Source organism: Phalangium opilio, unplaced genomic scaffold, assembly GCF_054372755.1.
Source record: "Phalangium opilio isolate 3A_F unplaced genomic scaffold, DU_Popi_V2 ptg000329l_1, whole genome shotgun sequence".
Lineage (NCBI taxonomy): Eukaryota > Metazoa > Arthropoda > Arachnida > Opiliones > Phalangiidae > Phalangium > Phalangium opilio.
Genome location: NW_028324226.1, coordinates 6,563,197 through 6,591,188, shown reverse-complemented (window position 1 = coordinate 6,591,188; position 27,992 = coordinate 6,563,197). Strand labels below are relative to the sequence as shown.

Below are 27,992 nucleotides of genomic sequence, written 5' to 3'. Positions count from 1 at the left end.
CCTGCTTGGTAGCGCCGCTGAGTCAGCGCTGACCGCTGTGAGCCTGTGGCGCCATACCCATGGAGCGGCACCTCCGGATTCCGGAAGCGCGGCCGGCCGGCGCCATCTTGTCTCGGTCATCACTCATCAGTCAGCGACGTTGTATGTGAAGTTTATATAATATTTCAACTTTGTGTCAATTCAATTTGACTAATTGCACTTCAAAACAATTTAGGTAATTATAAGGTTAGTTTAATTTTAGTATCAAATCACAGTGTCGTTACGCGAGTGTTGTAATATTTACTGTTACGATTTTGAGAAAGAATAGGACCTGGCTTCTTTGTTAAAACCAAGGCTTAACATGGCTTTCCGTTTAAATTTGTAGTGGATAGTTTTTGTTTATAATTTAGGGTACGTTCAGTAACGAAAATCTCAAAGAAATCGCTGTTTTCTTGATGTTTGGTTGATGGGCTCGAGACGTCACAGTGACGTAAAAGGTTGTTGAACGGAAAAGTCACATTTTGAAGTTAGTGCTGTTTTCGAAAATGGGGTTGGGGAAATGTCTTACTGGCCCCCAAAACGTTACGAAGCGCAAATGGTTCTTGTCCACTATTAATGAACTCGCAAATAATGAAATTGTTTATGAAAATTATGTCCATTTGAATGGTAGAAGTAGTTTTGTAAAGAAAACGAATACAATTACTGTTGGAATAGCATTATTGGAATTTAACTTTTAAATCCCGCGCCTACAACAGTCAAGCGCTACGTCACGCCATCAAAAAAACCATATCGATTAGATGGTTTTTCTGATGAGCAAGCGCTGAGCATCATGACGTCAAAACCGGAAACGCGAAAAAGCGTACAGTAGTGAAAATCTGGCATCGCTTAGTAAGCGCTGCCATCAAAGAGGGTTACTGAACGTACCCTTAGCCAATACGTTTTTGCCAAATAAGTATAGCATAGGATAGGAATAGTTAGATAAAGTGCATATATTAAAGCCGTATTGTGGTGAGTCGGCCATAAACTAAACTAATTAAGTTATATAGAGTAGTGGCACTCCATGTTAACTACCCATAGAGCTTAATACAGTCAAAGGCAAGTAGGTGCCATTATTCTATAGAGCTATTTCAGAGGGGGTAATGGCTACGTCACCAATGCTATTTGCCCGTAGAGAAAACCCTCATAAAATGGCCGCCCTACACTCAAAGGCAGGCCCAATTTTCGTAGCAGACAAAATGTTTCCCCCACTGAAATAGCTCTATAGGCTAGGGACTTGGCAGTACTACGTCATGCAACGTCAGGCTACCTTCCATTAGTGCTAAAAAACATACCAGGAGGAGGGGCTTATATAGCTTTCATTCTGTTAAAAAAACATACCATAATGGCGCTGGGGGCGGAGTTAAGCCCGAATTGCCAAGTCCCTATTCCCCCAATTTTTGGTGTCTCTCATTGCTAATGAAGTACGTAACTGAACTCAAATAGTGTCATATGTTCTTTCTTATTCAGTGTAAGAAAATACTGGGTACGCTATTACTGACGCCATAATCATCTACTTGAAAATGGCACGAGTGAGTTTATGACCTTTAACTTTATCAGGCCTGATACTGAGTCACTTTTGTCACTAAAAGTCACTTTTTTTAAATTCAGTCACTAAAAGTCACTTTTTCTGAAATTAGTCACTAAAGTCACTTTTTTTCTGAAATTAGTCACTATTTGTCACTTTTTTTTGAAATTTTCAGTATTTTGATATTTGAATTCTAAATCTTTGCTAACAACTTAGTATATTTCAATCGTCTAAAGTTCTAAACACAAAAAGGCACAGTTCCTTTCCTTAGACTTAAGTTTTTGTTTAGTTGGAAGTGTACTTAACTAAACCAAATTGTTTTCTGGGAGCCGTAGAGATCTCGCTCCTGTCCCAATTTTATTTGTCTCCCATCAAAAACTACCAGCAAGTGCCTAGGAAATTTTCAGATATACTTGGCCACCAATTTGGATAGGTACTTTGAAATTTAGGAGCTTCAAAATATTTTTCTCCTTGCGAATATTAGGGTTACTAACCGATTAATTGCAAATAGTCAAGCCTAATATTCACGAGTATTAGGGTTAACTATTCGCGAATACTAGACTTAACTAGTCGCGATTAATCTTATAGGCCTAACTATTCGGTATTTGATTTGGAATAAACTATTCGATTCGGTATTTGATAAGGAAACGTTTTTGGTATTCGGTAACCGGTTTGATACCCAAAATGTGCTATTCGCACACCCCTAGTATAAATACAAAGTGAATCAGATCAAGTGTTACGTTCTACATATGTTAGGACCCCAGTAGGGCAGTTTTTCAACCTTAAAATGTTTTTATTTAAGTCACTTTTTAGTCACTTTTTTTAAAATTTTTAGTCACTTCCGTCACTTATTTTTTGGGTGCAGGAGAGTATCAGGCCTGCTTTATGGATAAGAAACAAAAGTATTGAGTATTATAAACTTTTTTGTTATTTCAAATCATTAGAGAACAAAAATATTTGTTGGTCACTTACCTGATGGCTGTTCAAACCATGATTTGAAGTCCCTTTTTGAAAAATATGGGGCTGTAACTGAATGTGACGTTATAAACAAATACGGTTTTGTTGTAAGTCATCAAATCTTTCCGTTGTTGTTGTTCTCCATGTTTTTCATTAAACTTAACTTAAAATTTGTTTTTGACAGCACATGAGTTCCACAGATGAAGCAGAAGCGGCTATCAAAGCCCTGAATAACTTCAACTTTATGGGATCATGTATAAGCGTGGAAGTAAGTAGTCATTTACAAATTATACAAATGATGGTAATGTAATTGTTTTAATTCACTTTAGCAATCAACAAGTAAACTTCATCCTGAACCAGGAGCTCCAGGAAGGGCTCCGGGAGATCCCATGAGATCTTCTTATAGAAGCAGGGCTCTTCCACCTAGAAATGGTAATTTTTGCTTGGTGTGGTTTTGTAACCATACCTGGCCTTCCCATACTGTTTTGTGTGTATGTGTGTTTGTTGGTGGACCCAAGGAACACGAAAAACAAGATCAGGGAGCCCACGGGTCCTATAATTCCTATATTTTTGAACCTGTCCTTTATTATCCTATAATTTCATGAAAGGTCCTATAATATCCTATATTTTTGACTTAGTCTAAGTTTTCGTATAGTTTAGCATCAAATTTATCAAAATTTAGCTGTTTTTATCGAGATCACATTTGAATAGACACCGAAATTGCCGAGCTCGCTTAGGATTTTTAATATATTATATTTTAATTAAGGTCTTCTGAATTTTCGAAGTAAAATCCAATTTGTTATTTTTTATTTTTTGAGATTTTTTCTACATGGTTTAAGCCCCAAAATTGTATTATACATGAGCACTGCATTTTTAGTCCTATATTTTCCTATAAAACACATTTTTTCTCCTATAAAATCCTATAATACCGGAAAAAAATTCCTATTTTTCCTATAAGGAATTTAAATTTAAGAGTAGGCTCCCTGCAAGATTGATTGGGAAAAAAATAAGGCAAGGTTTGTTACAAGTTTATGGGATCTCAGGTTAAGGAAAGTATTGGAAAGAAAGAACATTGGCACTGTGAAAGAAAGTACAATAGAGCTATGGTATGAGTTTAGAGCAGTTTCCCTGACTGGGTATGGATGTAAAACAAGTTTGTTGGAACCCTCTTTAAGAAAAGATTGGCTTCTAGCTCTTGGAAGTATTAAAAAAGAAACCACATTAGCATCAAAAAAAGAATGCACCTGATTATATTGGGCAACCCTCAAATTTTGGTTTAATTTGATGGACAGCTGTATTCAGGGTTCGTACGGAACCTGGAAAACCTGGATAAGTCAGGGATTTAAACGTTTTTCCTAAAAAGTCGGGGATATGTCAGGGATTTTGTTTGGTATATCAAACCATGCTTCAAGTAATGCTAAATATGAGCGAGGTGTGAAAATTGGGCTCTGGTAAACACCTTAAAATGGTCAGGGATATTGCGAAAATTTGGTCAGGGATAACCTGGAAAAGTCAGGGATTTTCAATGTAAAAATTTCGTACGAACCCTGGTATTGAATCCAATTTATTGTAAAGTGTTTAAAATCGACAAAAAACCAGTTAGGTTAGGAAAAAAAAATAAGGCAAGATTTGCTACAAGTTTATGGGGTCTCAGGTCAAGAAAAGATCCTCTTCCATATCTTGGAAGTATTGGGAAAGAAAGTACTTTAGCGCTATGGTATGAGTTTACGGCAGTATCCCTGACTTGCGATAGACATAAAACAAGTTTGTTGGAACCCTCTTTAAGAAAAGATTGACTTCTATCTCTTGGAAGTATTAAAAAAGAAACCACATTGGCATTAAAAAAGAATGCACCTTATTGGGGCAACCCTCAAATTTTGGTTTAATTTGATGGACAGCTGAATCGAATCCGATTTATTGTAAAGTGTTTAAGATTGACAAAAAACCAGCTTGGTTAGGAAAAAATAAGGCAAGATTTGCTACGAGTTTATGGGTTCTTAGGTTAAGAAAAGATCCTCTTCCAGATCTTGGAAGTATGGGGAAAGAAAGTACTTTAGCGCTATGGTATGAGTTTACAGCAGTATCCCTGACTTGGGATAGACATAAAACAAGTTTGTTGGAACCCTCTTTAAGAAATGATTAGCTTCTAGAAGAAGAAACCACATTGGCATCAAAAAAGAATGCACCTGGTTATATTGGGGTAACCCTCAAATTTTGGTTTAATTTGATGGACAGCTGTATCAAATCCGATTTATTGGAAAGTGTTTAAAATGGAAATATTTTCTCTAAACTCCAGTTTTGGGGTTAGCGCGAGGGGATAGGGAATAGGAAGAGGGAACATACTGGAATAGAAAATAGGTTACCTCTAACGTGCGCCGTGGGTACTCAACCGCGGGACTAAGTTTGGTTGAATGTACTACTATAGTGGAGACATTTATTTAAATTTTGTCTGCTTTTTTCATTAAAAAAGGTGTGATGCAAGGCTTTGTAACGCTCAACCTTAGTGCAATGGTTATAAAATTTAATTGCGGGGAATTACTGTTGTTTTGAAACCTGTAAAAGTGACTATGGAGTCGGAAAAAACCACCAAAAGGTGGCAGCACTACATGACGTTTAAACAAAATTTCCCAAGCATGGGTACAACGACTTTGCCCCTCACCTCCAAGGGTGTTGTAGCTAGAATGAGAGATTCATTTCCAGGTGGAGGGACACAATTTATAAAGGCTGTTGTTTTATTATAGTTGTTGTTGAAAACTCACCCTACTATATACATATAGGTAGATAGTTATAATAGGTTTTTAGCTACAAGTGTGAAAGACATACTGGCTTTTACTATTATGATTTGTTTGCTTGTGGTGGTTCGATAGACTTCTAGTTCTCCCCACCCCAACCACACGTAGCTAATACAGAAATTTTATTTACGTGACTTGTTTATGCTGACGCGCCTGGTGGGGGGGGGGGGAATTTGGAAATCAGGCACAGTAACTAAAATGAGAACATTTAATTACAATTGTCATTGGAAACTTCACGACCTTTGAATATATGTGTAGTTGCACAATTAGGCGCCTCAAAAACTCCTTTCCACCCCGATTTGAATTAGATTTCCCTATGCAAGGCGACTGTTCTTATTAAGTTAAGTACTTCTTCAGCGCCAAGTTCAGTTGATGATGGCATAAGAAGTTTAATTGTAGTATCTTTTAGTGGTGCTACTAAATGAAAGTCACCCCTTACTGGGAAAAGAGAAGAATGTATGATAAACTATAAATGCCCCCTTATACCAAAAATAAATAGGGGAAAGTGTCGGACTCTCTCCTTCGTCTGTGACATGCATTTGGAGGGGTGAATGCATACTCGCGAAATGTGTTTCATCCCCCTCGCCTATTCACCACGTTCCTAAGATAATTTTGTGATATTGCGTGTGAAGAAATAGTGCGGTTTTATTTTAAATTAGCTGCTAACCATGGCCACTGCAGTTTACCGCCACAATTTAATTTGATGATGTGCATGATTGTATTAATTTAGTTTTCTAATTTTGATGTTATTTACTAATATTAAAACGATTTAGCTCATAATGACAACCCAGGGCCTAAGTTTAAACGAAATTCTAAAGGATTTTAATGATGAGTTTTTTGAATTAAATAATGATTTCAGGAACATCTGCGGCATTTTTTATTTAATTTCGGCGTGCTAAGGCAAAGGCAGGAAAATATGGCAGTCCGACACTTCCCCTATTTATTTTTGATTATACTGTCGTTGCCGCTGTATCGCCTGAGTCATTTCTCAAGTTAATGTAGCACTATACATAAAATTATATTGTATGGGAGCCTTAGCGAGTTCAGTGAGCACATATGAGAAGGAGAGTCAAAGAGGGAAGGGGTAGGTAACTATAATGGCACAGCCTGATATCTCTCTCACGCGCACCTACCTTGACGCAAGAAGCCAGACATAGCGTGATCCGTTAATAGTACTGGCCGTAAACAAGCCATGATTTTTTTCCTTCTCTGTTGCGCCGATTACGCATGTGCGGGACTGATACCGACCCACAGCTCGGTACCACTTTTGAAAGGGGGGTTGACGGAGAATTTGGTCTCTTCGAGCCTCCTTCTCATACGTGCTCACTGGCGAGTTGTAGGGTGTTGTACAACCTTAGCGCATTGGAAACTACACGGATATTTGCGCTTGTTAACTCTTATTCAATTGGTTATTTAATTACTTTACGTGTATAGGATACTCCAGAGAAAGCTACTACGACAGCCACCACCCCTACTACGACGACTACCGTCGCTACGAATCTGCAATTCCATCCAGAGATTCTTACTACAGTAGTAGCAGTAGCAGAGACCGAGCCAGGCCATACCCGAGCCCTTACGAAAGGCGAGCCCTTCCCCTTCGAGATGACCCTTACACCTCCAGGCGCTCTTTAGATGACCCTTACAGCCGACGCCTTCCTTTGATGTCCTCTCACCACCACGATGACCCTTACGAAAGACGATCGTCGCGATCCAGCTCCGACTATTTGTATTCCAGAAGATCTCCGCCACCACCACCGTCATCAGCAAGGTTTTAAATCTTTATTTATTTAATTAATTAATTTTTATTTCCTGTTAGACAGGGTTCATACAAACCTGGAAAACAGGGAAAACCTGGAAAAATCAGGGAAATAAATAGCTGACAAAAAACTCGGGGAAATTTCGAATTTTTAGTAAAATTCAGGGAAACCGGGGAAATTTGCGTCAAACAGGGGTTGAGTAATTAAGCAAAATGTTCGTGAATATTCCCTCCATAGGATTAACATTACAGTATACTTTGGAGGCTCATAACTCTGGTTCTAATAGAGATACAGCGATGTCCTTAAAGTATATTATAGTCCCATTTATCCCCCATCTAACCATACTAAAAACGTACGGCTACGACAAACAGGGGCCGAGTAATTAAGCAAAATGTCCGTTAACATACCCTCCATAGGATTAACATTACACTATACTTTGGAGGCTCATAATTCTGGTTCTAATAGAGATACGGCAATGTCCTTTGAGTATATTATAGTCCTATTTATCCCCCATCTAACCATACTAAAAACGTACGGCTACGACAAACAGGGGCCGAGTAATTAAGCAAAATGTTCAAAAACATACCCTCCGTAGGATTAACATTACACTATACTTTGGAGGCTCATAACTCTGGTTATATTAGAGATACGGGGATGCCCTTTGATTATGTTATAGTCCTATTTGCCCCCCCCCCCCTCCTTCGTCAACATTTGCTCCATAGGATACTCCATATACAGGAAAAACCTGGAAAATTCAGGGAAGTATATGGGGGGAAAACCTGGAAATCTCAGGGAAATTTGTTTTCCAAAAGTTGTATGAACCCTGTTAGATTATATTTATTTAAGACCCTCCTTAGTTATATTTACGTTTCTTTTCATTTTTCCCACCAAACCAAAAAAAAACAAAACAAAATTTGACTTTATTTTCAATATTATATCATCGAGGAGAAATCATAAGTACTAAGTCGTGATTTTAAGGCCAAAAAAAAAAGAAAAATTATTCCAATCCGTTACTTACTATCTCGACCCGCATGTGACAGTTTACATATGAAACAAAACATCGTAAAAATAAATAGCGTTGCGTATATCGTTACGGGGTTTCCGTCTGGATGCGTTTGTTTATTTAGATTGCGTATCGTGTACCGATAACCGATAACCGATAAACTATTAAAAAAAAAGACCTTGCGGACGCTTTAATCCGAACTCGGTTTGTTTTTTTTTTTCCGCTACGTTCTCTTTGCAGCTCATCTTGGTATTCATCGAGCTCCGCTAGAAGATGGTAGCGAGATGAACAATTAAAAATACTTCTCCCCGAATGCGAATGCGAATGCGACAACGTTTACCGTTTAATTTTAAAAATAACGCTCGTTTTAAGATTGATTGAGAAGTACGGAAAAAAGATTCAGAATAACTGAAATATCTCTCCCTCGTTTCGATATGTTTAATCAATCGTACACGTACATTTTTAAGGGCTTCGGATTAGGCTCTCTTATTATAGTTTTCATCTACACGAATGAATATGTCCTTTAATGCGATAAGCGAACAATTCGCGTCGTGGAAAGAAACTAACTCCTTATGGCAAACGAAAATTTACCGAAACGTTTTGTGACGTTCGTTCGTTAATTCAATTGTGGGTTAATTCTTTGTATTTGTTCTATTTTATCCTTTACCATCTCCCATCCCAACTTATATGGGAAATATTCAATATCGTATGTTTAAAATGTTCATGTATGTTATTCGTAGTGAGAGCCCAGTTAATTTTTTTTTTTCGTCGATGTTAGGCAATTTATATTAACACTGTCCTCACAGTTTTTGGAACCATTTTTTTGTTAAAGGAAAAGTTCGGGTAACGTAACATTATACTTTAAAAGAACGGCCTTTTTCTAAATATGAAAGGAAAAATATTGAAAAACAGAAATAAATTATCTCTAATTATAAAATTTAATTAGACTTAAAAACGAGGACTTCTGTGCCATCCGCCATTGGTTTATTGGCGTCTGCTAAATCGAACCTCTTACCTTTACCTCTCTCAGCCTGTGAGAATTCAATCCTGTAGGGGTAAGAGGTTTGGGCTAGCAGACGCCACTAAACCAATGGCGGATGGCGCAGTGGTCCACGTTTTTAAGACTAATCCACCTTATTCCCTTTCGCCGGAAGTTAGGCTTAGCTCGGGATTCATGGGGGTGAGTAACGGGAAGAAATTTGTCTGTCGTCTGCTACAGTACATATTTTTGGCTTTTGTAGCAGACGACAGACGAATTTCTTTCCCGAGCTAAGCCTAACTTCTGGCGAAAGGGAATAAGGTGGATTAAAAGCTCATTCTTTTGTAATAAGAGATCATTTATTTATGTATTTTTCTTTCCTTTTATGTTTAGTTTTTAAAAAGGCCGTTCTTTTAAGGTATAATGTTATGTTACCTGAACTTTTCCTTTAATAGTAGAGTCGTCGTTAAACACTGTCCTCGCAATTTTTAATTGGAACTTTTTTTTTTGTTAAGTTTATGATTTTTTTTTTCTCATTATTCCTGATACCAGGAATGCATAGAATTAGCTTATGAATTCCAGCTGATACTACTTTTTACATGAATTTTTGCCCCTTATACCTAAGTTTATTTCGTGATAGATTTTTCATATTGATAAAATATTAGTAGTTATATTTTCCTGTTCTTAACCCTCAATCATGCGTTCGATTTTTTTTTATCAAAATACCGTTCAACAACATCGTTTATTCGCAAATAAATGTTTTCTCACCATTTCCACTCGCCAATTAACTTATTATTTACATTACAAAACAAAACGAATTTACGAAATTAGAGTTAGCAAGTTTAAATTAACACATTTTAGTTAACGCGGATAGTATTTGGAACCCCTTAGCTAAGTTTAAGAATGTCCATTAAAGTATTTTGAAAACCGTCACTGTGTCGTCATAATGACGCTTTTCGATATTGGACCACGGTACTAGACCCTAGTTTATTCCGAAAAAGTGTCATCATAATGACGTTTTTCGGTATTGGACCACGGTACTAGACCCCAGATTCATCCGTCATTGTGTCGTCATAATGACGTTTTTCGATATTGAACCACGGCACTAGATCCTAGATTCCTCCGTCATTGTGTCGTCATGACGTTTTTCGATATTGGACCACGATACTAGAGCTTAGATTCCTCCGTCATTGTGTCGTCATAATGACGTTTTTCGGTATTGGACCACGGTACTAGACCTAGATTTCTCCGTCATTGTGTCGTCATAATGACGTTTTTCGGTATTGGACCACGGTACTAGACCTAGATTCCTCCGTCACTGTGTCGTCATAATGACGTTTTTCGATATTGAACCACGGTACTAGACCCTAGTTTATTCCGTCACTGTCGTCATAATGACGTTTTTCGATATTGGACCACGATACTAGAGCTTAGATTCCTCTGTCATTGTGTCGTCATAATGACGTTTTTCGATATTGGACCACGATACTAGAGCTTAGATTCCTCCGTCATTGTGTCGTCATAATGACGTTTTTCGATATTGAATCACGGTACTAGACCCTAGTTTATTCCGTCACTGTCGTCATAATGACGTTTTTCGATATTGGACCACGATACTAGAGCTTAGATTCGTCCGTCATTGTGTCGTCATAATGACGTTTTTCGATATTGGGCCACGGTACTAGACCTAGATTCCTCCGTCACTGTGTCGTCATAATGACGTTATACGATATTGAACCACGGCACTAGACCCTAGATTCCTCCGTCACTGTGTCGTCATAATGACGTTTTTCGAGCTAGATTCCACCGTCACTGTGTCGTCATAATGACGTTTTTCGATATTGAATCACGGTACTAGACCCTAGTTTATTCCGTCACTGTCGTCATAATGACGTTTTTCGATATTGGACCACGATACTAGAGCTTAGATTCGTCCGTCATTGTGTCGTCATAATGACGTTTTTCGATATTGGGCCACGGCACTAGACCCTAGATTCCTCCGTCACTGTGTCGCCATAATGACGTTTTTCGATATTGGACTACAGTACTAGACCCTAGATTCCACCACCGTCACCGTGTCGTCATAATGACGTTTTTCGATATTGGACCCTAGATTTTCTAGTATATTTCTATATATTATCTGCCACAAATTAAATTTCGACATCCCCGAGAATTGTACGTGCCTTACCGTTCCGATATCCGATATGCGTGAAAATTTTTAATAAGTATTCGAGTTTAGACAAAACCGTGCGCCGTTCGCTGTGTTTAATCTCGCCTCGATCGCCGCCGCCCGCCCGCCGCTCTTCCGAACCGAAAACCGTACCGTATCGATGACGTGTTGAACTCCGCTTGCTCCGTCCGCCGCTTCGATCGCCGATGACCGAAAATGAACACCGGTAATGTTTTAAACTCGTTCCTGACATAATTTTGTTCCGTTAATCTCGATCTCTCCGGAGAAATTTTTTTCTTATTTTTTGTTGCGTTTCAACACCGCCGCTCGTTTCGCGCCGCCGTTTTAACCGAAATGAAGAAATGACGCTCTGGAAAATTGTAAAACTGATTTGATATATATATATATATATTGATTGCGTTGCGCAAATATTATTAAGTTTCGTTCGGCGTGTATACTTTTACAAAGAGAAAAGAATTATGACCTAACGGAAGGTTTTAGAGCCTTGACTCTCAAACGATGCGTAGACTTTAATTATTACAACGTGATTATCTATCTATATTTAAAGTAGATCTTCGGTGTGAAATTTTTATCGGTTTAAAATATCAACAACGTTTAATTAATGTCCTCCCAACTTCAGAAATTTTACCATAAGCAGAAGGGGATAATAGAAGAAGGATGACACTCTGTATCCTCTTAATACTTTAGTTATGTAACGTCATTCTTCCCAGGCGAGGGATCCATTTTAGTTTGCTTTCCCCCTCATCAAACTAAGTTTAGATGGGCATCGCACCGTGCTGTGGTGAATTCTATAACTGTTTGGTACTAAATCCTCAGCAATCGACCCACAAACCTTGATTGTCTTGAGAGTAATGATGAGGGAACTATTTATCGCGTATGTGATTCGGTTTAGTAACCTTGAGCACTCAAAATGTAAAATGATGGGAAGAATAACGTTACACCAAGAACGAATTCAGGATACCATAAGAACGTTGAAACAAGGCAATGCTGGCTGGCGCCATGAAGTCATACTTTTCATAATATGAGGGAGGGGCCTATTTTTGGGAATATGGAAAATGGAGTCTCCTAGGTCTAGGAGTGTTGGTGTCGGTGTCAAGAAAAATTTTTTAAAATCGTTAATGATGAACTGATATATTTAAAAAGAGTGGTTATAAAGAATCTAGATTTTTCTATTAGAGAGCCTGATTTATCTGGGACAAAGTCAGTAAAACGGATTTCCCAAACTTCGCCGTGTAACGCCAAGGCTTAAGGCCAGAGAAGCTAAATGTGATAATAGCCACTTTAACTGATTTATAACCCACCGATGGCGCTAAAAACGGATTTTAAGGCGTTACCTAGAACGAAGGCGGTAACGGTTTTCGAAAGAAGTATGACTTCATGGTACCAGGGGACAATGTTACCATTCCACGTTCTTATGGTATCCTGAATTCGTTCTTGGTTACACTTACCCCGCTTTGTGGTTGCTACACTTCTCTCGAAGAGAAGTATTATATACTTCTGCCATAAGTTAATAACTTATCCAATATATATATATTGTTTTCTATCATTGTTTCATATTTTAGGCCAATGGAAATTTTCACTTCTTTGTCTACTTTATGAATTAATTTATGAAGTTTGAGAACCATGGCTAAAAAAAACTTATTTTTTGCAACGGTACTAAGTTTATTTCTATTTCAGGGTCCGAGGATAAACATATCATTTATTGCATTGCAAATCAATCAACGAACAATATACAATGGTGAGAAACATTCTACACTTAGTTTCCAATTTGCGGTAATCTAATATAAAGAACTTTGTTTCTATTTTCAATTTTTGTCGTTGAAGGTCTGTTGTCAAGTTTCGGCAACGGTCTCAGCTCTTGGCGTTCGAGTTTCGGTAATGCCGCTTTCATTCCTCCGAGTAGTCCATCTTTAGATGAACCATTTCGTTTTTTCGATTTGATTCTGCTGGATCTTTTGGTAAGTATTTTCTTCCTTGGTTTGGATGTCGTAATTGGAATTGTAATTGTAATTGGAATTGGTGGTGTAGGAGGGCTACTTTCGGAATCGGAACTACCTAAATCCGTTTCCTCACTGCAGGAACTATCTTTAGAACTAGAGTTATTTTCTTCTTCTACGTCTTTCTTGTTGTCTTTTTCCGTCTGCTTTTTCTTTCTTAATTTCTTAGTTTTTCTTCGTGAAAATTTACCCGGTTTTCCTGACATCAGATCCGATAATTTATCTATAAGTTCTTTGCTGGTTAAAGTTTTGCTTTTATAAGATTTTTCACGTATAAGTGATGGGTTTTCATTTCGTACAAAATTTTCAATATCGTAACTGAAATCTTCATCTTCCGAAGATTCGCTTTCGTATACATATAATCGACCATTTCGTTTTTTGAAATAATTTTCTTCGTCCTCTACTATTTTTGTGTTGTATTGTAAGCGACTCATTTCCACTATTCTGAAAAAGCACATATCTATTAGTTTCATATAGAATTGTTTATTTGAAATACGTCAGAGGCACCACGTGACCGAGGAAAGGCGTGGGTGGTTCAAAGAAGCTTAATTCGTTTTATTTTGAAAACTACCACTTCATGGAATTGGCGCTGCAATCTGGTGAAAAACAAGGACTAGATGTCCAGTTCCACTCCATGAGGAGCCTTTGTATCTTGGCATCACGTGATGTCTTTGACGTATTTCAAATAATTTTAACCCACCCGCCGATGCCTTCTTTGCAGTCCCTTTAAAGCATAGCGCGGCTCCTGTGGATCCCCTACAAGGGGACTTTCCTCCTGAGCTCCGGGTGTGGCTTGGCAAAGGCTAGTGGGCGGGATTTATACATGCACGTATAAATCCCACCTACAAATGCCTGGCAAAACTGGAGTTCGTAAGGAAAGTCAACTTGTAGGGGATCCACAGGAACCGCGCTATATGCTTTAATTTTAATTTTAAAAGATTGGTAATAGAGTGAAAACAGGTCGGAAGGGGATGGTTTCTTTAAAAGGGCCCGGGACAAGTGAAGATGGCTGACCCTCGACTCTAGTGTCCTTTTAAAGAGACTAGCAATACAGAAATCAGGGTTCATACAAAGCCAGGGTTCGTACGGAACCCTGGGTAAAATGTAAAAGTCAGGGATTTGGAAAATGGGGGAGTAAGTCAGGGATTTATGTTTCTTCCTAAAACGTCAGGGATTTCGTTTGGTATATCGTACAATGCTATATATGGGTCAGGTGTGGTGAAGTGGACTCTTGTAAGCTCCTTAAATACAAACCCAGGGTTCGCACATAACATGGGAAACCTGTATAAGTCAGGGATTTGGAAAATGGGGGAATAAGTCAGGGATTTAGATTTCTTCCTAAAACGTCGGGGATTTCGTTTGATATATCATGCAATGCTAAATACGGGCCAGGTGTGATGAAGTGGACTCTGGTAAACTCCTCCCAGGGTCGTACGGAACATGGGAAACATGTATAAGTCAGGGATTTGGAAAATGGAGGAATAAGTCAGGGATTTGGAAAATGGAGGAATAAGTCAGGGATTTGGAAAATGGAGGAATAAGTCAGGGATTTGGAAAATGGAGGAATAAGTCAGGGATTTGGAAAATGGAGGAATAAGTCAGGGATTTGGAAAATGGAGGAATAAGTCAGGGATTTGGAAAATGGAGGGAATACGTCAGAGATATAAAGATTCTTTCTAAAAAGTCAGGGGTTTCATTTGGTATATCGTACAACGCTAAATATGGGTCAGGTGTGGTGAAGTGGACTCTGGTAAACACCTTAAAATGGTCAGGGATAAGCTGGAAGGGGAGGCTTGAATTAGTTTGCACTGAAGGAGTTGCCTTAACTAAAAATAACCAATCCCGTAATTATTATTCCAAAAAACCACTCCTGCAGTTGCTAGGTGACCTAGCTTGTACCTTGAAATATACAGGAAAAAACCCTTGAAGTGTCAGTGAAATCGGTTTTCCAAAAGTTCTATGAACCCTGGGAAAGAAATTAAAAAATGCGTAATGCATAAACAAATATTACCTTGTAAATAGTTGTTCGTCTGTTTTATTTTGAGGTCTTGACGAAGTCAACATTTTCCAATCTATTGGAGTATCTTTAAACTGCGATGGTCTGCAGTCGCTCATGTCCTTTGGTAAAGGATCCATGAAAGGGTATGATTTAACGCTTAATTTGCTTAATTTTTTAATTAACGCGTCTTCTTTTAATACAGGAATTTTTTCCTGAACTAAATTTATTTTAGGAATTTTAAAGCAACTGTCGGAAATTGTAGTGAAATGACTCATTTTGCGTATTGAACTTAACCTCTAAAGGTTTTTGCCGTGTCTGTTAAGAATGGCCTACTTTATATTCTCGTATTGTCACGCTGGGAATTTTATTTTTTTTTTCTTTTTCAAAACAACATTGTTATAAATATTTAATGTGAAGCCATAAGTAATGATGTTTGGCACGATAAAATAAATTCATTCCCAACTCTAGGGTAAATATTTGAAAATGTGAAAAAAGGGAACGCAAAAAAGCTGTTCAGTAAAACATTAAAAATATTTTATTGAAAATCAATAAATTTTGAACTTATTTCAATTGATTTCTGTGTGTGAACATTTTTCTTTTAACCTGAAAAGTTTTTGTATCTATTACTTATCGATTTTTATAAAATTCTTATCGATGTTGTCATGTTGTCCATGTGCGTTTTCAGTTTTTAAATTTCCCGGGAAATATTTTGTAGCTTGATCACGTGATGGTTTCCATGGTTACTTCAATTATTCTACTCAGTTTGAAGTTTTGAACCAGTCATAAAAAATGCCATCACGCCACCTAGGCTAGTAATCAGTCTGGAAAATAAGGGTATTTTTTAAAATAGTCCTTGGGACCAGTGACCCCCTACTGTCCGTACAAAGAGAGTATAGGGGAGGAGTGAAAATAGGGGAAAATCTTGTTGCTCTTTTCTACCGCGCATCCTCAATGCGCAGTACCGAGGTATTTCCGTTTGAGACATTAAATGGTATCGTAGGAGGCGCGACTGAGCCGGAAACTCCCTCGTACCACTAGTATAATTTAGGGGCATCATTTTAATTTAGCCTTGTGGAGCGGGGGAGCTTCCACTGCTCCCCTATACTATCTTTGGTCCGTATAAATAAAGTGGTCTCTGGAGTGGCCTTTGTTCTCCTATAGATTTGCAATTAATAAACTGGTCCTGAGGACCAGTAACCCCCACTTCTTGAATTAAAAAACTAGTCCAGGAAATTAATAAACTGGTTTTGGACCAGAGGAAGTGTGCTATTTCCCAGACTGCTAGTAATATAGCAGACTTAGAAATAGCACACGTCCACTGGTCCAAAACCAGTTTATTAATTTCCTGGACTAGTTTTTTAATTCAAGAAGTGGGGGTTACTGGTCCTCGGGACCAGTTTATTAATTGCAAATCCTTAGGAAAACAAAGGCTGGGACCACTCCGGAGACCAGTTTATTATTTAGGACACTAGGGGGGTCACTGGTCCCAAGGACTAGTTTAAAAATTATCCTTATTTCTAAGTCTGGTCCCCAGACTAATAGTTCACGATCAGGTTTCGTCTGCTACGCGTTCTGTTGCAAAAACGTGTTTTTAGAGGGAAAGTGCGTTGGAGGTTGGAGGCGATATCTTAGAACAGTTGCTTTTGATTATTTTAATATTAATTATTAAATGGGTCCCTCATTCGCGAAGACTTTTGAACAGTGTATATTTTTTCTCACATCAAACTACATCGGAAAAAAACAAGAGCAGGGGCTATTCTTCAATTTTGAACAGTGTCTTATTTGAAATTCCTCTTTGGCTGATTACCTAATTAATTGGACCCCTCCTTTTCGCAATCTTATGGTAAGCTGGATAGATTACTCATATTGGAATGTTGAATGCTGATATCCTCATTTCTGCATGAATAGCCAACATACCTCAGTCAACTAATGTAAATGTCCTCGGCTTGCCATGTCCTCTTAAAGGGAGGGTGAAGTAGAAAATGAAGTGATTTTTTTTATTGATTCTTCTGCAAATTATAAGTCCATTCTGCATAGTGAAACATCCAGGAAATATCTCCGTGCCGAATGTTAAATTTTGCCTCCGAATGATTTTAAAATTCAAATCAGGTTCAGATTTTAAGGATAATTTTAAACAAGTACTTCCGACCAATCGCGTAACGCCTATAATTCCTATATTTTCGCCGATTCTAGTTTTTTTACGCTGCACGGTAGCTCTAAGCCTGAAAAAACCAGCGAGGGGGCGAAATTCATCTGAAAAATATATTAATATTAAACCAAAAGTAAACGTGTCTCTTTAATTCGTAATTAATGCATTGAATTTGAACGGTTTTGACTTAGTCTCCAGTTGTTTATACTCTATTACTAGATTCCATCTCATTTCTTCTCCCTGCTTTTCTACTCCTTTCGTTTTCGTCGTCTGCTCACTCTGCTGCTAGTCAGTCTACTCTATATGATTCATTGATTCGTTGAAATCTTCTAGAGAAAAATATCGATTCTTAACGTGATCTAGCTACTAACCCCATCTTTTAGAAATCATAAAAAATGATAGGCATTATTCCTTGAGAAATAAATTGATTCTTTGAGTGATTTTATTTGGCGACATCTGTTTTCTGATTTCATTTTAAAAATTATGTGCTAATCATTGATAGGCAATTTTGATAGTTATGAAAATTTCTGGAAAGATAAGTCGTTTTTTGAATGATATCGAAGTTTTTAATATATTTGAACGTTAGCAAGTGTAGGTTTATTCTATAAGAAGATTCTGTACTTGGTGGTCGTTATAACCCTCTCAAACAAATAAATAAAAATAAAATAAACGATGGTTCAACAGTTCAAACTGTGAAGACGGAGCTTCTTGTATATAGAAGCTCCGTGCTGTCACTGATGTGAACGACTACTCGAGGAGGAAGAGCGATTCCACGAAATCATCCAAACGTAGAAGTAGATAAATTAAAGTGTAGATTTTCTGATTTTTATTACCCACAGTTTTAATTGCAATTTTTGCCTTTAATTATTATTAGTTAACCGTTTATAGTAGATGGTTTAGATTAAATCAAGGGCGAATAATTTGAAAAAGTTTGGATAGTAGCTTTTGAACTATAGACAGTTAAAGTCAAACTTGAGAAATGAGATTATGGAAATTATATGAATATATGAAAATATTAGAAATTCTACAAAATCAGGAAATATCAGGAATCGATTAAACAGAGTAAAATTAGGTAGAGCCCAAATCAGTTTGATCGAAAACAATCAAATTTAAAGTCCGGAAATTAAATAATAGATTAATTTAGTCGTTCCTAAAGATTTCAATTTGATTTGATAGGCAAAAAATCTATCTAACAATGAGAGCCAATCTAACATATTGAAGGAAGATTTGATAGTTTCACCATCTATGATTTGTTGAGAGGGAAAAAATCTATCTAACAAATAATGCCCGTCTAAAATATAGCTAGAAGAATTGATAGTTTCGCCAAATATGATAGTTTGAGAGGAAAAATATCTATCTAACCAGCAATGTCAGTCTAAAATATAGTCAGAAGAGTTGATAGTTTCGCTATCTATGATAGTTTGAGAGGAAAAAAATCTATCTAAGAAGGAGTTCCACTCTAAAATATAGCCAGAAGAATTGATAGTTTCGCCATCTATGATAGTTTGATAGGAAAAAAATCTATCTAAGGAGGAGTGCCCAACTCTGCCATAGATGGGCACTATCATATCATTTGATAGTTTTACCACTTGATACGATAGAAAACTAAATCTGCCCCTATCAAAGTATCAATTTTGATAGTTATTTTCGAGAAAAATTTGAATTATAATGATCGATTGAGTTTGATAGCTTAGAAAGTGCACTCGAAGTTGATATGATTCATTGATTCGTTGAAATCTTCTAGAGAAAAATATCGATTCTTAACGTGATCTAGCTACTAACCCCATCTTTTAGAAATCATAAAAAATGATAGGCATTATTCCTTGAGAAATAAATTGATTCTTTGAGTGATTTTATTTGGCGACATCTGTTTTCTGATTTCATTTTAAAAATTATGTGCTAATCATTGATAGGCAATTTTGATAGTTATGAAAATTTCTGGAAAGATAAGTCGTTTTTTGAATGATATCGAAGTTTTTAATATATTTGAACGTTAGCAAGTGTAGGTTTATTCTATAAGAAGATTCTGTACTTGGTGGTCGTTATAACCCTCTCAAACAAATAAATAAAAATAAAATAAACGATGGTTCAACAGTTCAAACTGTGAAGACGGAGCTTCTTGTATATAGAAGCTCCGTGCTGTCACTGATGTGAACGACTACTCGAGGAGGAAGAGCGATTCCACGAAATCATCCAAACGTAGAAGTAGATAAATTAAAGTGTAGATTTTCTGATTTTTATTACCCACAGTTTTAATTGCAATTTTTGCCTTTAATTATTATTAGTTAACCGTTTATAGTAGATGGTTTAGATTAAATCAAGGGCGAATAATTTGAAAAAGTTTGGATAGTAGCTTTTGAACTATAGACAGTTAAAGTCAAACTTGAGAAATGAGATTATGGAAATTATATGAATATATGAAAATATTAGAAATTCTACAAAATCAGGAAATATCAGGAATCGATTAAACAGAGTAAAATTAGGTAGAGCCCAAATCAGTTTGATCGAAAACAATCAAATTTAAAGTCCGGAAATTAAATAATAGATTAATTTAGTCGTTCCTAAAGATTTCAATTTGATTTGATAGGCAAAAAATCTATCTAACAATGAGAGCCAATCTAACATATTGAAGGAAGATTTGATAGTTTCACCATCTATGATTTGTTGAGAGGGAAAAAATCTATCTAACAAATAATGCCCGTCTAAAATATAGCTAGAAGAATTGATAGTTTCGCCAAATATGATAGTTTGAGAGGAAAAATATCTATCTAACCAGCAATGTCAGTCTAAAATATAGTCAGAAGAGTTGATAGTTTCGCTATCTATGATAGTTTGAGAGGAAAAAAATCTATCTAAGAAGGAGTTCCACTCTAAAATATAGCCAGAAGAATTGATAGTTTCGCCATCTATGATAGTTTGATAGGAAAAAAATCTATCTAAGGAGGAGTGCCCAACTCTGATCATATCAACTTCGAGTGCACTTTCTAAGCTATCAAACTCAATCGATCATTATAATTCAAATTTTTCTCGAAAATAACTATCAAAATTGATACTTTGATAGGGGCAGATTTAGTTTTCTATCGTATCAAGTGGTAAAACTATCAAATGATATGATAGTGCCCATCTATGTATTTCAGTGTGGGAAATAAGGATTTTTTTAAAATTGGACCTGTGGCCAGTAGAGCCTAGGTATTTTAATTAAAAAACTGGCCACGGTGCCACCTACCACTTTTAGCCTCAAAAATCAGGCTTTCGTAATTTAGGGCCAAATTATCTATTCTGGACAATGTTTGCTAGGGCGTAGGCTTAGTAGGTTACTTTTTATAGTTATGGGTATTTAAAAATATTGGAGTCTTAAATTAAGAACTATAAGTCTTTATTGAGTAATGCTAAATTAAAAAATTCGGCCCATAGGGAGGGAGTTGACACTCCATTGTTATCTTCCCATAGACCCTAATACTAGAGACCAGACCCAAACAAGACTACGGAGAGATTATCTTCCCTTTAGCCATGCTTTAGCAGAGTTTAGCTAACTGCAAAAATCACTTCATCTACAGATTCTACACTGTGTAGAGCGTAGACAGACATACGAAAACCACCCATATTCCCACTCCCACATACACAATTCAGGCCAAGCAAGCAAACAGCATAGAAGCAAAGATGAGACAATTTTAGGGATTAACATAGTATTTATTTAATGATCCAAAATCTTGAGGGGGAAAACTTTGAATTAATTAAGTGGCCACCAGGGCCAGTAGACCCCTAAGCGTTTAATTTTTAAACTGGCCCAGGTAATTTTTAAACTGGCTATTGGCCTGTGAAAGTGCCTTATTTCCCGCACTGCTCTATTTTTAGCGTAGCGTCGGCATAGCTGAGCGCCAAGGATAAAGCTCAGCTGAGCTCACGTTTCTTTATAAAGAGGGACCTCTAACTCAGCTCGGGCTCACGACATTTTCACTTTCTAAAGAGATCTCAGCTCGGGCTCAAATTTGATATCTTAAATAACGGGTCTCAGTTCAGGCTCGGGCTGATCGCTATATATAAAGTTTGAGCTCGGCTCGGAGCGGACTCAAATTTTAAAATTTAAATAACGGGGCTCAGCTCAGGCTCCGGCTCATCGCTTTAAAAAGTTTGAGCTCACGTCTGTCTCGGCTCCTAAAACTCATTGTGGATTCAGCTCAGTCACATTTTTCCTCTCTTATTACTTTTTTTATTAGACTAGCTTTCGCATCTTGTGCTCTTATTTTAACTATTCAAAAAATTTGACAAAATTTTTCTTGATCGAAAGAGTACCAAGTACTACCAGAAGAAAATTGTTTAAATATCTCAATATGCAAAGATTCTGTTTGATACACGTATAAAAGTTATTAAAATTTATTTTTCAGATGAGTTTGCCAAAACATCAAAGTTTGACCAAACTTTGGTCTAATTTTGATGTTTTTGCCTAATATTAAGGGTAACTTATCTTAAAATACGATCCTATAAAATCCTATAATTTTAAGCTTTTGATCCTATAATTCCTATAATTTTTTTTTGATAAATCGGTACGAGCCCTGCCCTGCCTTTTTCTTAACAAAATGCTCGTGGCATGTTCTGTGTCGAATGAAATTTATCGCGAGATTTGATAAAATTTGTGCGCTACGTGATAATCGTGGCGCGAGACATGGCTCGTGCCACGAGACTTTTGTTAATAAAAAGGCAGGGCGTTACGCGATTGGTCGGAGGTCCTTATTTAAAATTATCCTTAAAATCTGAACCTAATTTGAATTTTAATATCATTCAGAAGTATTTCCTGAATGTTTCACTATGCAGGCTGGTCTTGTAATATGTAGAAGAATCGATAAAAAATAACTTGATTTTCTACTTCACCCTCCCTTTAAGAGATTCCTAAAACGTTGTGATTAAAGAATCACTTTTTGGTTCATCAGGGGAAGATGAAGTTTAAGTGCGAACAGTGCGGTTTCCAGACAGGGAAAAGCTCAAACTTTAAGAATCATCAATTAATTCACAGCGACGAGCGTCCATTCAAATGCAATATTTGCGATTACCGTTCCCTAAGGCAGGGTGATTTAAAGACACACGTCGCGACTCACAGTGATGAGCGTCCTTTCAAATGCCAAATTTGCGATTACCATACCCGAAGACGCAGTACTTTAAAGACACATGTTGCGATTCACAATGATGAGCGTCCATTCAAATGCCATATTTGTGAACATCGTACCCGATCACGGGCACATTTAAAGATACACATCGCGATTCACAGTGTTGAGCGTTCATACAAATGCGATAATTGTCAATACCGTACCAATACTAACTGTAATTTAAGGAGACATGTCTTGAATCACAGTGATGAGCGTCCATTCAAATGCGATATTTGCGATTACCGTTCCCGAACACCCGGGAATTTAAAGACACGTTGCGACTCACAGTGATGAGCGTCCATTCAAATGCGATATTTGCGAATATCGTGCCAAAACACGCGGCAGTTTAAAGAAACATCTTCACAATCACAGTGATGAGCGTCACTTCAAATGCGATATTTGCGATTACCGCACCCGGAAACGCGGTAATTTAAAGACCCATGTCGTGACTCACAGTGACGAGCGTCCCTTTAAGTGTAATTTTTGTGATTTCGCAGCCAAATTAAAGCAAGTACTAAAAGATCACATTGCTAGACTTCATCCATCAAAATCTGGAATTGAACTAATAATTCCGAAAAACGTTTCATCAAAACGGAAAAACCAATACGATAAATCGACCAGCAAGCGGAAACGTGCTACTACGAAAGACAATGCTAGGAAACCCGATCAGGCTGACAGGGGATCTAAATTATCAGATTCTAACGAAGTTCACTCTGAAAGTAGATCAACTGATGTTGCAGACTTTGTTCTCCCAATAAAACCCAAATCAAACAACAAACGACGAAGTTCGCGACCTGAACGAAGTGGGCCAAATACAAACCACGGTTCTCTTAATGAAATTGCTCAGTCGAAAGAATTAGAAATTCATTCTGAATCAGATCCCGATGACCCCAGATACGCGAGAGAGTCTAATTCTGCTCTTTCAGAATCTGTCGGTCCCAACTTCAACCAAGGGATTTCATTATTGGGCGAATTTAATACTAGAAGTCCAACCATCACCTCTGAAAAAATTAAGAAAGAACCAGAATTTCCAGAATCGAGTGATGATAATTTTAGTTTAAAGTTTGACTTAAATTGTGTCAAATTGGAAAACGAAACTGTAACGCCTCTTCCATCAAATGAAGTTATATACGACCCAGACGCATCGATGTTGGAATCAAATTTAACATGGGAAGAGCCAATTGATCACCTGAACTTCCTGAAGTATGAGTTCGGTTCTGATAACAATGACGCTGTTGACCAAGACACTCAGTTTACCATCAAACAGTGTTCCATTATTTTGACAAAATTGGAAGATTCGGGGAATTGTCATGGATGTTATTACGTCAAGGTGAAAGAACCACCTTATCTCTACGAGGTGGTTAAAGGGGTTAACCGGCGCTGTTGGGGTGAAGTCCGCCCTTAGTTCAGGGGCAAAACACCCAGCTCTTTGGCCATAGGAAATGGCGCCACCGTCGCGGTGGGCGGGTAAGCAATATGCTAGCCAACAGTTTGACCCCCCCCCCTTCACCCCAACAGCTCCGGCCAGCCCCTTTAAAGTTAATTTGAATCCATTTTGATATGCTTAAACAAGGTGTGTCTTATGTCTGTGTTATAATTGAGTAATCGTCACAATTACAGTGATCTCATTTCAACAATCAGTGTGTTTCCTATGTTTTCAAATAAAGTTACTCGAATTGATGAGTTACTTTGCCTTTAAAATCAATATTATAAGTTAAGGACACTTTGGTGTTAATCAGTTCATTTCTTGATGCAGTTAAGGACATTTTGGTGTTAATCAGTTCATTTCTTGATGCAGTTAAGGACATTTTGGTGTTAATCAGTTCATTTCTTGATGCAGTTAAGGACATTTTTGTGTGTGAATCTGTGCATTTCTTGATGTAGTTAAGGATGTTGTAAATTCAAGTTCACAATTACAAATTCAGAAGTTTAAGATAAAATACAGTTTTTCTGAAAATCCAAAGGTTACCCCTATTCACTGTCTATGACAACATTAATTTGACACATTTCGTGCGGAGGGCTGAACATATCCTAACAAAAATACAAAGTTCAGCTCCAGGGCTCTACATAAGGATATTTTTTTTTAGTAGTCAGCCTGACTAGTGAGCCCCCCTATCCCAATTTTTTTTAGTAGTAGGTAACGGTAATAGTAAGTATAAGGCGCTGTAGGTTACCTGTGGCATAGTGGCTAGCCACCACCCCTCTATGGGACCCACCTGTAAATAAGCCACAGCCCACAGGCTTTTTTTTTTTTTTCCTCCTTCGTCCACTAGTGCTTAGCCGCATGGCCTTGAGCACCAGGAAGAGCATGTAGGGAGGCGACATAATCGTCTCAGCGTGCACGATCGATGCCCAGCGAGGCGAGTGCCGCACAAGTGACTCGGACCGCGAGGACGTGACGGCGGTGGTTAACGAAAGGAGCCCGTTGAGGGTGACCGGGCGGGCCGCCGAACGGAGAAGGGAGCGGACCGGCGCGGTCAACGCAAACGTATGCGGGCAGGCCAACAGGAGGTGGGCAGCGTCAGCCAGAGTCCCGCAAGTGGGACAGAGAGCGTCAGCCACGAGACCGAAACGGTGGAGCACCGCCGGAGTGGGGACGCGGTCGCAGTGGAGGCGAGCAAGCAGGGTTTCCCCGTGCCGACCAAGGCGCATGGAATGGACCGCATGGCTTCCTGGAGACGGGCGATGGCCGTAAAGGAGTCGGTCGCCAGGATCTGCAGACCAGGTCAAAGCCCAGGTGCGGCGGGCGGCAGCCCGAAGGACGAGCCCACAGGCTTAGTGTGGAAATCCCTTCATAGACAAAGCCTAGATTATTATTATTAGTGAGACACATGGTTTACGAATATTTGGGACATTTTTTTACTAGTCAAGTTGACTAGTGAACCCCCAGATTTCGATTTGTTTTAGTAGTCACGGCATTTTTTTAGTAGTCAAATGCCTTGACTAGTGCCTTATGTAGAGCCCTGTTCAGCTCTCCGTCGTCTGCAACGGGGTCGGAGGGCGAAACCGTTGCCTTGCCTAACCAAAGAGAGTATAGGGGAGGAGTGGAAAGAGGGGAAAATCTTGTCACGCTTTTCTACCGCGCATCTTCAATGCGCAGTACCGAGGCATTTCCGTTTGAGACATTAAACGGTATCGTAGGTGGCGCGACTGAGCCGGAAACTCCCTCGTACCGCTAGTATAATTTAGGCGAGACATAACCAGACTTAGAAATAAGGATAATTTTTAAACTAGTCCTTGGGACCAGTGACCCCCCTAGTGTCCTAGGGTACGTTCAGTAACCCTCTTTGATGACAGCGCTTACTAAGCGATGTGAGATTTTTCCTACTGTACGCTTTTTCGCGTTTCCGGTTTTGACGTCATGATGCTCAGCGCTTGCCCATCAAAAAAACCAACTAATCGATATGGTTTTTTTGATGGCGTGACGTAGCGTTTGACTGATGAACACTTGACAGACGAAAAGTTGGCGCGGGATTTGAAAATTAAATTCCAATAATGTTATTCCTACAGTAATTGTATTAGTTTTCATTACAAAACTACTTCTACCATTCAAATAGACATAATTTTCTTAAACAATTTCATTATTTGTAAGCTCGTTTATACTTAAAAAGAGCCATTTGTGCTTCGTAACGTTTTGAGGCCCAGTAAGACCTTTCCCCAACTCCATTTTCTAAACCAGCGCTAACTTTAAAGTGTCACTTTTCCGTTCAACAGCCTTTTACGTCACTGTGACGTCTCGAGCCCATCAACCACACATCAAGAAAACAGCGATTTCCTTGAGATTTTCGTTACTGAACGTACCCCTAAATAATAAACTGGTCTCCGGAGTGGTCCCAGCCTTTGTTCTCCTATAGATTTGCAATTAATAAACTGGTCCCGAGGACCAGTAACCCCCACTTTTTGAATTAAAAAACTAGTCCAAGCAATTAATAAACTGGTTTTGGACCAGTGGACGTGTGCTATTTCTAAGTCTGGACATAACTATTTACGCTTGTGGAGCGTGGGAGCTTCCACTCCTCCCTTATATTCTCTTTGGCCTAACTATAGTTCACGATCAGGTCAAAGGGCAACCGTTTCGTCTGCTCCGCGTTCTGTTGCAATAACGTGTTTTTAGAGGGAAAGTGCGTTGGAAGTTGGAGGCGTATTCGAACGTTATCTTAGAACTTAAACTTTAAGTTAATTTTGATTATTTGAATATTAATTATTAAATGGGTCCCTCATTCGCGAAGACTTTTGAACAGTGTCTTATTTGAAATTCCTCTTTGGCTGACTACCTAATTAATTGGACCCCTCCTTTTCGCAATCTTATGGTAAGCTGGATAGATTACTCATATTAGAATGTTGAATGCTGATATCCTCATTTCTGCATGAATAGCCAACATACCTCAGTCAACTAATGTAAATGTCAATGTCCAGCGTGTTAGTAAGATGTTTATGTTATTTCAGCTCGCTCAGTATCTGCAGTTCAACACGTACACTGATGTAAAATTTGGAACTGGATGCAGATTTCGATCGAAAAGACAATTAGATGTTCATTTGAAAACCGGTATCACGCATCTTTCCTTTCAAATATTTGCATTCAACTCTTAAAGGGAGGGTGAAATAGAAAATGAAGTGGTAGGACTGCACTATATCTATTTACATGAAATAACGGTCTTACCTGACTAATTAGACCATTGGGAGTTCAAATAAAATAGTTAAAAAAAAATATTGGCCCGCCGCAAGTATTTTTAATTTTTTTTCGAAAATTTCCAAATTGCATGTTTTTACCATAACTCCTGTATACCGTATTCCGCACTCAGTCTTGTAAAAAACGTAATTAATAGCCGATAATTTGGAAAAAGCGCATTATTTTTTGGCTAAAGGAACTAAATTTTAAAACTCATATTTAGGAAAAGGGGCATAATTTTTGGTGAAGGCACTAAATTCAAAAACCAATATCTTGGAAAAGGTGGCAACTAGTTACAGAATCCATCAAACCTAACCTAGAGCTATAGGAATGCGAATTTTTGGTGATTTCAAATTTTCAAACGAATTTTTTACCACACTTGTAAATAGGGGGTACCAGGGAGCCTGTGACAACCAAGAAAATTCACAGGACACCCTGAAAAAATATTTTTAGGGGGGGGGGGGTCGGGTACCACCCGGGTACCCTGAAAAATTCGGGGTGATGAGAAGTTGAGAACCCTCACCCATAACCACAACTCAAAAAAGGGGGAAAAATGTAATGACGAATATTACAGGGTTCGTACACGACCTGGAAAACTTGGAAAAGTCAGGGAACTTGAAAATGGGCCTAAAAGGTCAGGGAAAAGTCAGGGAAATTTAAAATTGACCTAAAAAAACAGGGAAATTTCAGGGAAAAATATATTGGAGGGAAATTTAAAATTGACCTAAAAAGTCAGGGAAATGTCAGGGAAAAATATATTGGAGGGAAATTTAAAATTGGATAACAGTATAAGGGTGACCAGAAAAATTGTTGTC

At 38.0% G+C, this 27,992-nt stretch overlaps 4 protein-coding genes across 10 annotated transcripts in view; 3 read left to right on the top strand and 1 right to left on the bottom strand.

The window, feature by feature from the left end:
• Positions 1–27,992, bottom strand: part of LOC149610564 (choline/ethanolamine transporter flvcr2a-like) — a 159,344-nt gene that overhangs the window by 46,459 nt on the left and 84,893 nt on the right. The gene's annotated exons all lie outside the window — the stretch shown is intronic.
• On the top strand, positions 72–15,771 carry LOC149610575 (uncharacterized). Of its 6 annotated transcripts, XM_089859324.1 has the most exons (10): positions 72–214; positions 1,486–1,547; positions 2,488–2,607; positions 2,685–2,768; positions 2,830–2,932; positions 6,727–7,060; positions 12,900–12,960; positions 13,047–13,180; positions 15,265–15,361; positions 15,421–15,771. In XM_089859324.1, the coding sequence occupies exons 2-7, from the start codon at positions 1,539–1,541 to the stop codon at positions 12,910–12,912; spliced, it is 663 nt and encodes a 220-aa protein (XP_089715450.1). In that variant the 5' UTR covers positions 72–214; positions 1,486–1,538; the 3' UTR covers positions 12,913–12,960; positions 13,047–13,180; positions 15,265–15,361; positions 15,421–15,771. The 6 variants fall into 6 exon arrangements, with proteins under 6 accessions (XP_089715450.1, XP_089715445.1, XP_089715449.1 ...); XM_089859319.1 differs by lacking the exons at positions 12,900–12,960; positions 13,047–13,180; positions 15,265–15,361; positions 15,421–15,771 and adding an exon at positions 8,293–9,803; XM_089859323.1 differs by lacking the exons at positions 12,900–12,960; positions 13,047–13,180; positions 15,265–15,361; positions 15,421–15,771 and adding an exon at positions 7,998–8,284.
• Positions 16,624–27,992, top strand: part of LOC149610574 (uncharacterized) — a 17,135-nt gene continuing 5,766 nt past the window's right edge. The window contains exons 1-2 of the mRNA XM_089859307.1: positions 16,624–17,061; positions 26,955–27,054. The gene's annotated coding sequence lies outside the window, so the exon portion shown is untranslated. The remainder of the gene's footprint in view (positions 17,062–26,954; positions 27,055–27,992) is intronic.
• Positions 26,538–27,992, top strand: part of LOC149610572 (uncharacterized) — a 22,902-nt gene continuing 21,447 nt past the window's right edge. Inside the window, exon 1 of one of the 2 annotated variants that reach the window (XM_089859310.1) lies at positions 26,538–26,818. In XM_089859310.1, the coding sequence (XP_089715436.1) occupies positions 26,816–26,818 (3 nt within the window). In that variant the 5' untranslated portion in view covers positions 26,538–26,815. The remainder of the gene's footprint in view (positions 26,819–27,992) is intronic. The other variant, XM_089859311.1, reaches the window with a different exon arrangement.

Bases quoted from the DNA above. Each gene is read 5' to 3' on its own strand.
- LOC149610575 (XM_089859319.1), top strand. The intron at 2,769-2,829 runs GTAAGTAGTCAT...AATTCACTTTAG, and splicing joins GATCATGTATAAGCGTGGAA to CAATCAACAAGTAAACTTCA. The intron at 7,061-8,292 runs GTTTTAAATCTT...TTCTCTTTGCAG, and splicing joins CCACCACCGTCATCAGCAAG to CTCATCTTGGTATTCATCGA.